Below are 13,064 nucleotides of genomic sequence, written 5' to 3'. Positions count from 1 at the left end.
TCTTCCACCGCTTAGTTGTAAAAGAGCAAGGGGCCTCACCAGTGGGGCTTAGACTGGGATATTCGATTTATTCAGATTATTCCTCAAACTAGTAGCCAAAAAAATGAGAGACTTGGATTCGCTACATGACTAAGTCGTCATATTGACTTTCTCACCTCGAAGTAAAAAACCAAAAATTATATCCCAGCCTAGGCAATTGGAAATGCCGAGCTAGGTTGATTTTCTGCTTTCAGTATGATCTATTCTAGACTCTAGAGTCCATCCATTTTTAGCCTAGGAATATTTGAGTCATGGATGATCAGAATGACTTCATACAGACACTGTTAATTTATATAACTGGTAATTCTAGATTTTCAGTTAGTATGAGATCAATTCAGAGGTCAAAGGCAAGTGAGCACTAGAATGGCAATCGTCTTACATTACTTATATTGCAAATTGAGAACTGGTTCTTCATGTTTATTACCAGAATAACGGAAAAAAATAAATAAAATCTGCCGAAATATGAAACAAATATTCGGGGAACAACAATTTGGCGCGGAACACGCGGTTCCTCACAAATCAACCACAGAACGCGAGTTGAAAGTCACTGTACTAGACAAATTGGGTGTTTTCAATGAAATAGAGAATTTATGTTATTTAAATGGGATGGGCTCAAAAACAAGATGTTTCCTTTTTGAAAATTGCTGATAAAGTGTTTAATGGGATGATCGTGTCCACATCTTTTATTTTTGGCTTCTGTCAGTGGTGAGATGTTTATATGTGATATAGATCTCTTTATACAATTCTAAAATTGCTCCAGGCAAGCCAGATAGAATAAAATACTTGTAGAAAACTATCGACAGATATATAGATATATTTAGCCGCTTACAGACATAGATTTACAACTGTTCGTTTGTGAGATTACACGTTGTGCCGCCAATACTGTGTAATCGTTTTATTTATATATTTGGCATTTCCGAATCGCACGAAGCAATTTTAAACCAGTTGTATCTTCCTACGACTAGTTTTTTTTAAACGAAAACTATTTTGGCACAGAATAGGTTTCGCCAAAAGTATAAAGAACGATTCCTCTACTCGAGATGTTAATAGTATTGTTGAAATAACAAGGACAACATATTTCGGAGTGTAGAAAGGACAGTTGTCAGCCAGGAATTAACGGGGGGTATTTTGAAACCGTCACCACCATTGCTCCACTCATTAAAAGAGCCGATTGTTCAATAGAGTAAGGATTTTCTATTGCGAAAGCATTTAATCCATGGTCGACACGAACATTTAGAATGCCCTTCTATGTTAATTTAATTGTGTTCAGTGTTACTCGCGTTGCATCGACTTACTCAATAATAAATCATTACTTCTCTAAGATGCGGCGGCAATGCACGGTAAACTGCCAGATCGTATTCAGATTTCATTCGTATTATTGCGATCTTGTGAATTCCTTAACGTCTTTAGGGGACCACACATTTAGTCGACAACAAAAGATGCAAATATTACTTGTATCATATTTGCGTTGAATTAGGTACCTGGAACCACTTCTCAAATAAAACAAATTTCATAGCCTTATTTAGGAATCTACGAGAGTAGAAACCAAAAATATTTGACCAAAGATGAAGGTGATCGTTGCAGGATTTGTTAAAACAGGAACCAAAACAATGGCTGCTGTTCTTGACACTCTTGGATATTCAGTTTATGATTTTGAACACCATTTATATCATCTCGGAGACGAATGGATTAAGGTTATTTTATTTTGACATTCTTGTCGAGTCTAGTAATCGTTAAATGTCATATATCCAAAATCGCCAATTAATTTTTAACTTGAATCCTCTACCCTTGTCGTTTCAACGTGTAGCTAAAATAAATTATATATTTCATTCACTGATAAAGGCGAGGGGCACCGATTAAACAATGAATGAAATAAATACTTTGTGAGACAGAAATTAAAAATAGCTGGGAAGTTTCCGAGCATACGATTCCACTTAATTCCCTCTGTAGACATCAAATAATTATTTACGCATATTGCAGATTTTGCAGCAAGGAGGCACAAAAGAGGATTTTCGCCGAATGTACGAAAACGTCGATGTTGGAGTTGATATTCCGTTTGCAGTTTTTTGGGAAGAAATTTTGGAAGCGTTTCCTGACGCTAAAGTAAGAACAATTAAATAAGGTCTATTACTTTATTTTGTTCGCTATAAGTCACCCAAGTTGAAAAAGTAAAAAGAATTTATCTTACTTTAGATAATATTTCTACAGCGAACTAACGAAGAAATTTGGGAAAAAAGCTTCCTCAACCAAGTAAAAATGTTTAATACAAATTGGGGATTCTTAGCTTTGTCAACATTATCTTATACTGGATTCAAATTCTTTTATACGCTGTCTATTATTGGTGAGTGGAACAAAATGAAAAGACTTTCTCGAATACACGCGATATAACCCACAATATGTGAGAATTTATTTAATATTTACTTCTTTACAGCTTCCAAATATATGAATAAAAATCCTGTGTATATGTAAATATTATAATTCATTAGGTAATTGAGGAGAAAAGTATTTTTCATGATAATTGATTGGTGTATTTAGCGACAAATTAACAATAATCTGAAGCCCCGTGGCTCATGAGGGCTTCGACGTTCAATTTCGAACTACCATTCATTTTTAAAGTTAAAACGCATGTTCCGGAATTTAACCAGTGTACTATTTTAAAAGTGAACTATTTTTGTTTAATTACGTAAATCACCGATATTCTTGTTACATTTCCGTTTAAAACGTTAATCACAGTTGAATAAATGAATATGTCTTTTTTTATCGTAGTCCTGTTTATTCTAAGAAATGAAACAATAATTTTATTTATCAGTAGCCATTACGCGCGACTAGTAATAATCCATCACGTTTTCTGGTGTCATGACGTTGCAGCCTTCAACTTCATAAGTTCATTTTGAGTTCAACTTCTCATTCGATGTTGTGTACGTATCCGGGCTGTAACTAAAATAGCTTATCATATTTCCCGCGAATTATAAAATTCATTTATGGCGTTATAATACATTTGAAAAAAATACTGGAATTGTTAAATTAACTTTTATAAAATATTTGATGTCATATTAGGGATGGGCCGGTTTTACAAACGGAATAGCCTAAAATCTCTCATCGCCTAAATCCGGCACTAGCTGTTTTGCAGCCACTTTCAGATACATCAAAACATTCAAAATGAACTTTTTGGCCTAATTCAGCGATCTTAATATTTTTTGTCGACTTTATCACAAGCGTAACTCACGTAAATATCTTGTTCGTATGTTTATGTGAGCCAAAAACTCGAAATACAGTTGGATGCCCCTTCGGCCTTTCCTATAATTAAGTCGCTAATATTTTGGGAAATCTTGTTGAACACAAAGTGGACCTGTTGATTGGTTTTGTACACGAAGTATAGATATGGATCGCTTTGTTATTGGACACCTAGTGGACATAGCGTTCGTTTCAATATTATGTTGTTGTTGTTATTATTGTTTGTCTTAGTGTACTTGTAGTGTTCTTTGACACGTTTTGAAGAAATCGCTTTTCTCTTCGAATACTGGAGCAATTGCTTTGAAATTTTCAGTGGTTGAAGATAAAATTTTTTTTCAGAAGGCTATTCTTTTTTTTCGATATGACGTCATCAAAATTAGTCCCACTGGGTGGCGCTACGTGTCCATATATTTGAGCATAGCTCTCTTGATACTTATCGATTTTAATTTGTCTGTCTGTCTGTTAGATGCATGCAATATCTCACAAAAACGAGATTGAATCTGCTCCAGATTTTGCATGTGCCTTCATCATATCTCGGACCAGAAGCCCATTGATTTTGGGCGAATTATGTCATATAATTAGCGAGTTATTAATTAATTAGTGATGGGTGGGTATCACTATGGAGTAAAAGCGCTGTTTTGGGGGATCCCCTAACTTTCGATTGATGAGTTTTCGGTCCCTGACCGATATTCTCGTTATTATTATGTTGTTGTTGTTATTATTGTTAGTCATTCATTTCTTCATTTCTTCTTCTTGTAAAAAATCGATTTTCTTATTAACTACTAGTAACTAGACCAATTGCTTCAAAATTTCCAGTAATTAAAGATTATTGTTGTCGCCAGAAGGCTATTTTGAAAATGTGGGCGCTATAGGATTTAATTTAACGTTTGATGAAGTCATCAAAATAAAAAAATGCGCACCGTGTGACATAGAGTTCGCGTTCGTTGCGATCTAGTCAGGTATTTTTTCCCCTGGTCTCTCCTTTTCAATCGGAGAATTTGTGTGATATTATGTGCAATGTAAATAAATGTAAAATTGCTTTAATTTTGCAGCACGCTTTTTATTTGGCAACTACAACTTCTTGCCGTGGAATGTATTTTGCGGAGTGAGCATGACTGTTGCCAGAAAACGCTATCGAGACCATTGCAATTCTGTTCTCACGGTATGAGCGTGATCTATGTTAAAGTTAAACTGCTAATTATTTGGCAACACTGCTTACAATCTTACTTATTTATTGCATTTATGTTTTTTGCTCTCTATAAAAATCTAAAATTCATTTGAAAGCGGACAACGAGTTAATAACGTATAGTACCGGTTTAATTGTTGCCTACTATATCATCTCTTCAGAGAGCTCCTAAAGATCGCCTACTTATATGTGATCTGAGAGAAGGTTGGAAACCACTGTGTGAATTCCTCGGCAAAGATATTCCAAAAGTTCCATTTCCGCACGAAAACGAGAGAGGGAAGTTGGCGGAAAACTTGATGAAACAGAGCCCGATCTTCAAGAAGATGCAAAATGAAATGATGATCAGTTTAAGTGTGATTGGACTGATTATATGCTATTTGCTTTACTTGTGTATTGGGCTATTGCTGTAGAAGGATGCTTTTTCATTTGCTTCCTCACGCAATGCAGCATTTATATTAATTAGACCTTTTACTTCAAACATTGATTTTCTTCCCTGATCTACCAAGTATTCTAGCAATTATGCTTCAGGTCAGTGTTTCTCAATCCCGAAGCACCGGACTCAAATGCGTTCTGGTGGGTTCGAAAACATATTGGCCACGTCGAACATTTCTATACAGAGAAGCAATAATATTTGTTACAACCTAAAGAATTGCATTATCGTTCACTTATACCCTATAGTTGCGCAAAACCTCTGTTAGTTACACTTCTCCTAATTTATAATTAATTTTTCCACATCCATGATGTATGAACCAAGTGCTGTACCCGGACATTACAATCTCAAATCCCCACCATATACACTTTGTATACCATAGACCCAATTTAGACGTACTGGTGAAAGAATCAGGGCTATTGCGTTGGAGTCGGAGTCGAAATTCTGAATTTTGCGGATCCGGAATTTTGGACTTTTTTCTTGAGTCAAAGTAGAAACTCAAAAGCGATAAGTTTACTAAATCTTTCTTACCAGTCTAGTAAAAATGGCTGCATATGCCAAAGTTATTGTTATCAAAACCGGATATTCTCAACCCGATGTCGGAATCACGATTTTTCTTAACCCGGGTTTGGAGTCGAAGCCAAAATAATTTTTAACGCGGAGTTGATTGTAAAAATTTTTCCAACTTTACAGTCTCGAAAAGAAGTGCAGGGGCAATGTTCTAGAACTAAATGCTATGAGTTGAACGGTGTTTTTGGACACGAAATGTACCTGTAGATCGTTTTGTTATTATGTTGCTGTTTTCGTACTTGTTGGTATTTTTCTCCTTGTTGTTTTGAACAACTCGTTTTTTTGTGCGATGAAATCATCTAGACGCGAGTAAAATTGCATAGCGAAAAAGATGTTCCCAGACCGGGAATCGAACCCGGGCCGCCTGGGTGAAAGCCAGGAATCCTAACCCCTAGACCATCTGGGACACGAATACTGAGAACGTATATTACATATTTATAGCCTTGTTATTATTTCATGCCCTCGAGGGACTCTTTCATGTTATTTCGTCATCAACCGCTGTGTTTGTTATTTTTCACTTCATTAACCCTTTGCAATCCACACTCGTTTGTATGACTACTTTACTCAGGTTAAACAAACTACTCGTCCCAATTTGAACGCATATTATTATATAACAAAGTACGATATTTCTCTGCTAAGTTTTGCGATAATATTATTGTGATTTTAAAAACCTGAATTATTTTCAAAATGTCACATATAATCTGTAACTATATGGCCCGAGGTTCTTCACATTTTCGGGAAAGATGGAGAAATTGAGATTTCAAAAATATTGTTTTCCTATTTAACAGGAATTCGAAACATTGGAGAAAATTTCCGCGAAATAAAATAATAAGCTTTCATTTTGTTTGTCAACAAAAAATCATTTATTAGTGAAATAGTGTGAATCTGAATAAATGAATAAAATAACAAGCAAGCACTACATGGCTTTTAAAATAAAAACGCTATTATTTCATATCTATAATAATCAATTTAATTATGACGTTATTTTGACAAAAAGAAAATACGGGCACCAAAAAGAAGTACAGTGGCCTATTTCATTAAAATTCTATAGCTATGACATGATAGGGTTACCATATTTTTGTGACTTCAACTCGGGACGCCTCGAAAGACAACGACCCATTAGCTGTGATTTTGTAACTTCACATTTTCCGATTTCACTACATAGGCCTATATTTAAAGCTGTCTCGGCTGTCTTTATTGACCATATTGTTAACGAAATTTCATGCGCTTATTCTCTGTCCAAATATCGGGTTCAGTCCGAAAAATAGGAAGGAAATGAAGTTAACGACACCGGTACAAATAATTCGAATTTAGACTAATTAGTATTGGTTTTACATGCGATACGTCTGTCATCAATGGGTATCAGCGGGAAACGAACGCATTCGCCTTCAGTAAGAAGGCTAGCGTTGCGCTACACAGAAACAACAGTAACAAGAACATGTTTGTGTATTATGCTGGGAAAGCGGGACTTTTGGTTGACTTATCGGGACGGCGGGACAAAACGCTTAAAAGCGGGACGTATGGTAAGCCTATGACATGACCAAGCTGTTAACGTGATGTATGATTTCTGAACAGACTGGCCTAATTTCAACTAGTATCAAAACCAGTATCAATAAATTCATATGAACTGACTGTGGCGGAAATATGTTCATGACTCACGCATTAGAATTGTGTTCTCTGTGAATTATCGGAAATAATATGAAAGAAGTTTTTAAAAAAGTAGCACAGTTGCTTTCATTTTGAGTTAAACCAAAAATAGTTAATTGATTTTACAAATGAAATCCTAAATATTAGCATCTATTACCTTTAAAATATGGCGTTTGTACATTTGGCTATGAGTAATTTTTATGTATGTAACGAATTGTACGAGAACTGCTTTTCGTGTAGTTGGTAGAAAGTGATTCAGGTGATTTCTGATTCATTCATCCCAGAAATTTTCGTTTTTACATTTGTATTGATGTATTTGTGATAATAAAAATCGAAAAATATAATTTGCTTTCACCGTTGTTTAATAAACTTATTGAGGAAGTTTCACATTTATACTTTCAGATTATTCTGCACAATTATCAAATCCAAAATATGCTTCATTCCGTAAATCAATAAATATTCATAGAAGAGTTGATTCGCGTTTTTCAAACATCCGCAATATATTGAAATGCTAATGAAATGTACGAAATTCTCAAGCTGTGTGTGAGACAAAGAATTGAAATCTTTACCTATTTGCCATAATGAGAAAGTCTTAGTCTGGTATACCAGCGAATAAGATGAAGTACCTCACATATGGAATCTTGTTTTTAAGTATTACCTCGGAAGGTAAAAATTGAGTTATAAACTTCTTATCATAAATATTTTATTGTTTGGCGTGGAAATTTGTATTTAAATTTTTTAATTTCTCTGGTAAATCGGCAGAAATGGGACATGGAATAGACGAAGAACTTTATCTTTTTGATTGAAACAATCTTGTGATTTCGAATTAGAAAGGAAACATTTTTGCTAACGAGAAATTGAATTGTTGGTTCAATTTTGTCGGGATGTATGACTTTTTATCAAGTCCACAATCGTTTGGATCCATTCAAAATAGTGCAAACTATATGTTTCCGTTCACCCATCTCAAAGTCATTCATTACTGCTCGACTCCATTATAGGAAAAGGCAATGCGAAATATTCCCATGCATTTTGCATTATCTACGCACATCTACTACCTAAGTAAAAAAGCAAGATTTGAAATTCCCTTTTAGTTACTTCTGATGATACAAACTGGAGTTCATGGACGCAGTGGACGCAATGTTCGAAAACATGTAAGCAAGGAATGCAGTTAAGGTTTGTGCTTTTAATCTGTGAACGATTTGAATATAGATAAGTAACAAGAGAGCTCCGCACAAATATATGGACACGTTAGACCAGAGCGAATCAGTCTTTACCGGTACCTTTGACGTTACCGGTACCCTCAAAAAAGTTCTGAATTTCCAGTAGCAAGAATTTTGCAGAATCAAAACGTACAGCCAGTCATGACACTGACTAAAATCCGTGTTCCCATGGATAAAAAATAATACAGCAAAATTTTAGACGAAATATCAAATTTCATAGAATTCACGCAAAATTTTGAAATAAATAAAAGTAATAGCCTTCTAGCGAAGAAATTAATCTTTAACCACTGAAAATTTCAAAGCAATTGGTCCAGTATTCGAAGAGAAAAGCGATTTTTTAAGAACGTGTCAAAGAACAAGAACAAGAACAACAACAACAACATAATATTGAAACGATCGTTATGGCCACTAAACGTGTCCAAAAACTAGATATTCTAGTTGATTTAAACTAGTTATTTATTCTGTTAACAGGGTTCGATACTGCTACGCTGGGCTTCCGGGAACTCCCGACTGTGAAGGCGCGTGGTGGCAATCAAGAAGTTGTGTTATTTCTTACTATTGTGGATGTAAGAAGATTATTATTAAAATAATATACTGAATAGAATGTCTGTTTCCTATTTATATTGATATTTCAATGTTACACAGACCCCACCACCACTGCAATAACGACTACAACAACGATTGTACCCACAACAACCACTACCGCGACCGGAAGCTGTTTTGATTCTGGCGACAGAGAGAGTTACCGCGGCGCAATACACCAGACTAAATCCGGGATCATTTGTCAGGCTTGGAACAGTCAAAGTCCTCATCGACATAGATAGTACATAAATCGTTTTATCGTATTGAATTGGCTAAATAATGGCCGAGTCGAAACGTGATTTCGTTGGCGATAATTAGCATCGCCGTTGATCTGTTTTGCTATTTCTGATATATAAAATAGCAATCTGGTTTTAATAAATCTCACCCACTTTACAGATTACTCGACTAGTCTGATTAAATTGTCACCAATAATCGTCTGATAATCTTCCTTGTCCAAATAAAAATAGCCTTCTAACGACGTAGGCAACAATAGAAATTAGTAAAACTGAATTAGGCAAGCTACGTCATCATTCAATACATTTTGCTATGTATCCGTTCCGCAATTATTTTTACCATATGGTTCTACTTTAAAAACTTATTTTGTTTTATCTACTTACTTATTTTAGTAATTAAGATTTCTTTTATTAGAGTAAATACGATCATAAAAGAGGATATTATCGATCTTAACGACAATTTTAATTCCTAGTACATCATCGACTTATCCGAACTCTGGACTGAATGGAAACAATTGCAGAAATCCAGACCTTGATAAAAATCCTTGGTGCTTCACAACAAGTTCTTACAAACAGTGGGAATACTGTGACGTACCTAATTGTTCCGGTGAGGGCATTAGAAGTATTACTGCTTAAAATTTATTTTTTATAAACTCTCTATGTTTATAGTCTTTTCTCGTCAATATAATTTTCTGCCATTACCATTAATTCAGACACAACATCAACAACCACGGTAGCTCCCGGAAGTACCGCACCTCCGCCTACGTCATCATCAGAATGCGGAGTCCCGGATGTTCCAATGTCAGATTCGAAAGGGAATACTTCCCATATTGTTGGAGGTTTGAAATTGATTGATGATTATATTTACAGCGTCTGTTGGCTTAGAAAAACTTAAATATAAATTTCAAAAAGTGGATCACAGTAAAAGTGTACTTCGCTAATTTTTGGTATATGGTTTCGTATGCGCCGTTCTTCGTGATTTATTACGCGATATTTTCTAATTGCTTAACATAGACGTGACCCATCTGCGAGACTATTTTGGTCTCCATGTTCAATATCGAATAACATATTCTATTTTTTCTGAATCTCAGGTGTAGAAACAACTCCAGGTAGTATTCCATGGCAGGCATCCCTGAGAAGATCGTTTTCGGGATCTCATTTCTGCGGCGCGTCATTGCTGAACAGAAATTGGATAATAACGGCTGCACATTGCATAACTGAGTAAGTTGAATTATGTCGCTAATGTTGAGTTTGCCAAAACAAACGTATCATTCTTGCAATGGGAAATAAGGGATCGAAAAAGAGACCAAGTCCTATGTATCCCTGAATCTGATACTACATACATCATTAAACGACTATTAGCGTAGCTATTAAACAGCATTGCGTCACGCTATAACCGAATTGCGTAAGTCATATTAGCAGTTTTGAGAAGAACGTAAAAAACTTCAAAATCTCCATTTTTATGGGTTTAGGAATTCTTGTGATTAAATCTGAGTTAACGGACAGGTGTGCAGCATTACATAAATAACTATTTCATAAAAACTCAAAACCGCCAAAACTGACGTACGCAATTCGGTTATTATCCTGACGATTGGTCAATGATTCCTGAAGAATTTCGCCATTTTATAATGATTAGTATATTCCTTTGTCTTCCATTTTAGGCCTCATAATCCATCGTCCTACTACGCACTTCTCGGAGATCACAATCAGTATACAACCGATGTGACAGAAAAGCGAGTTGATTTCAGTGCAATATTTCGTCACCAGCAATATAGTTCTTCCACTTTAGAAAACGACATTACTATGATGAAGGCAAGTCTAGTTGACTACTAGGACAATGTCCCTGAATATTTTTACCAAATTAATTTTTTATACTTTGCCTAAAAGTCTCAACTTCACCCTGTTTATATGCATGCATGTACACTGTCAACTTACACATGCATGTTTTTTGTTAATATATATAAATGAATTCCACACGCGATTCCATACATTTTTCAACGCGGCAAACGCAATTACAAAATCTGGTAATCGCATTCCGCATTTTCACTTATCCATGCAAATACAAGCTGAATTTTCAATTCCTTACTCAGATAACGTATCCTGTCATGTTTGACACATACATCAGACCGATCTGTCTACCCAATGCTAACAGCATCTTGCCAGAAAACGAAATGGTCACTGTGTCCGGATGGGGAACCACTAAAAGTAAGTACAATACTCGTAGTTTTTGACATTCTCAGTTGGAAAAAAAAATGGAGTGGGCTAAAAGATATGTAGCTTTGTTTTCCCCATGTTACTATGCTGTTTCATAATTCAAACTATTGGAAACGTGAGATCATAATTTCCATACACGTACATTTTCATTCTATAGCACTTAATTTTATGTTGGAACTTATATAACCGCTTTAAACAACATAGGAAGTCCGTAATGTCTCTGTTAACGACTGTTTAAAAATTAATATTATTATTGACCTTCGACTAATTCAGACACTGGGTCAAATACTGTGCTAAGAAGAGCAAGTGTGCCAGTTGTGGAAACTACCTCGTGCAATGGGTTGATAGGAGGTGTAATGTCGTCCATGATGTGTGCCGGATACATGTCTGGTGGAAAGGATTCATGCCAGGTGAAATTATGGGATATATATTTAATTAATAACTAAGTAGAAATATGTAATTTTCCGCAACGCAAAGCTTTGAAAAATGCACAGAACACAAAGACTGGTGCTATTTTAAAACTGGTATGTTGATCTACCTCGAACCTAATTCTCACAAATAATACAAAGATAGGACGAAACTCTAAACGCGAGCGAGTCTCGCCTGATTATTTACCCTTGTAAAACCAAAATTACCTTTTGACCCGCTAAACTTTATAACTTCCAACAGCATTCTACTGGTTTATCAAGTATTTTACTAGTGATATATTAAATCAAAATAGTTCAATATATACAGTTATTCACATTTAGGTTTATTTTTATTTACTATTTCAGGGAGATAGCGGAGGTCCCCTATTCTGGGAGGCATCTAGTGGCGAATATCACCTGGTTGGAATTGTATCGTGGGGATACGGATGTGCGGAAGCAAGAAAACCAGGAGTATACACTCGGGTAACATGTTCTGTTATTGTTACAAACAATGGTGGAATTTGGAGGTTCGCGACGAACCCGTGTACAAATGTAATTGAAATATTTTGTAACAAAGTCTAAAGTCCACGAATCTAAACCTTGCCATGATAATCATTGTATACACCGTTCACAATTCATTCATCTCAGAGAATAAATCTTATATTTCTATTTCGCAGGTTTCTTTCTACATTCCATGGATTCAAAACACCATGCAAAATTAGCAGTTCTTCTTCTTTTCAACGTGTTCAGCGAAACTATTTCCTCAAAAAAGAAATTGAGGGTTGAAAAGATTTGTTAAAAGTCACTGCTATCTAATGTCAAAGTTGTAAAATTCGATTTTGTATATTATCTTATTCACAATTCTTCTGTAAAATATACGTATATGATTATAAAAATGCCCATTGAATGCTTGGTTTAATATTGATTTCTGTTGCTTCACAGTTTTGCGCGTTTCAAGCGCGCCATCGCCAATGAGTAAAATTAAGGCTGTACTCAACCACAAAATCAATTTATCATTTAACTTCAGGTAACAGTGATGCTTGGCAACATGGCGCAGGTCTTGGTGTGATCAATGGTATTTCACGAAAAACAGATTACATTGCGATATATCTTAGAAAATTTTGAGATTAGTGGCTTTAACAAACATATCTAACTCCACGAAATGTAGTGCGCATTGAAGAACAATCTTGAGATGGTGTAATGTTATATATTACATGTTTATATTATTATATACAAACTGTTAACCTAAATATAATAGACTGCTTAGGATATGTAAATCAACGTCACGAAAGTTGTCAATCC

General features: G+C 35.2%; 2 protein-coding genes and 1 non-coding gene across 3 annotated transcripts; 2 read left to right on the top strand and 1 right to left on the bottom strand.

Annotated features, from left to right (window-relative positions):
* The first annotated feature begins 1,352 nt into the window (after nt 1–1,352).
* LOC120343290 (uncharacterized) lies at nt 1,353–4,869 on the top strand. The gene is made up of 5 exons (XM_039412425.2): nt 1,353–1,733; nt 2,020–2,142; nt 2,233–2,380; nt 4,326–4,435; nt 4,621–4,869. Exons 1-5 carry the CDS (start codon nt 1,605–1,607, stop codon nt 4,867–4,869), a joined length of 759 nt encoding a protein of 252 aa, XP_039268359.2. The 5' UTR covers nt 1,353–1,604.
* A 924-nt stretch (nt 4,870–5,793) lies between these two features.
* Nucleotides 5,794–5,865, bottom strand: Trnae-uuc (transfer RNA glutamic acid (anticodon UUC)). The gene has a single exon. It is a non-coding gene; the product is annotated as a tRNA-Glu (tRNA).
* A 1,748-nt stretch (nt 5,866–7,613) lies between these two features.
* LOC120342249 (plasminogen-like) lies at nt 7,614–12,669 on the top strand. Its single transcript, XM_039411003.2, has 12 exons — nt 7,614–7,772; nt 8,198–8,279; nt 8,798–8,892; nt 8,972–9,149; nt 9,615–9,748; nt 9,855–9,980; nt 10,233–10,362; nt 10,803–10,953; nt 11,232–11,346; nt 11,629–11,765; nt 12,129–12,245; nt 12,440–12,669. Exons 1-12 carry the CDS (start codon nt 7,724–7,726, stop codon nt 12,482–12,484), a joined length of 1,359 nt encoding a protein of 452 aa, XP_039266937.2. The 5' UTR covers nt 7,614–7,723; the 3' UTR covers nt 12,485–12,669.
* Nucleotides 12,670–13,064: the final 395 nt, after the last annotated feature.

Source organism: Styela clava, chromosome 3 (assembly GCF_964204865.1).
Source record: "Styela clava chromosome 3, kaStyClav1.hap1.2, whole genome shotgun sequence".
Taxonomy (NCBI): Eukaryota; Metazoa; Chordata; class Ascidiacea; order Stolidobranchia; family Styelidae; genus Styela; species Styela clava.
The sequence above is the reverse complement of the archived record's forward strand: the minus strand, read 5'-3'. Positions and strand labels throughout refer to the sequence as shown.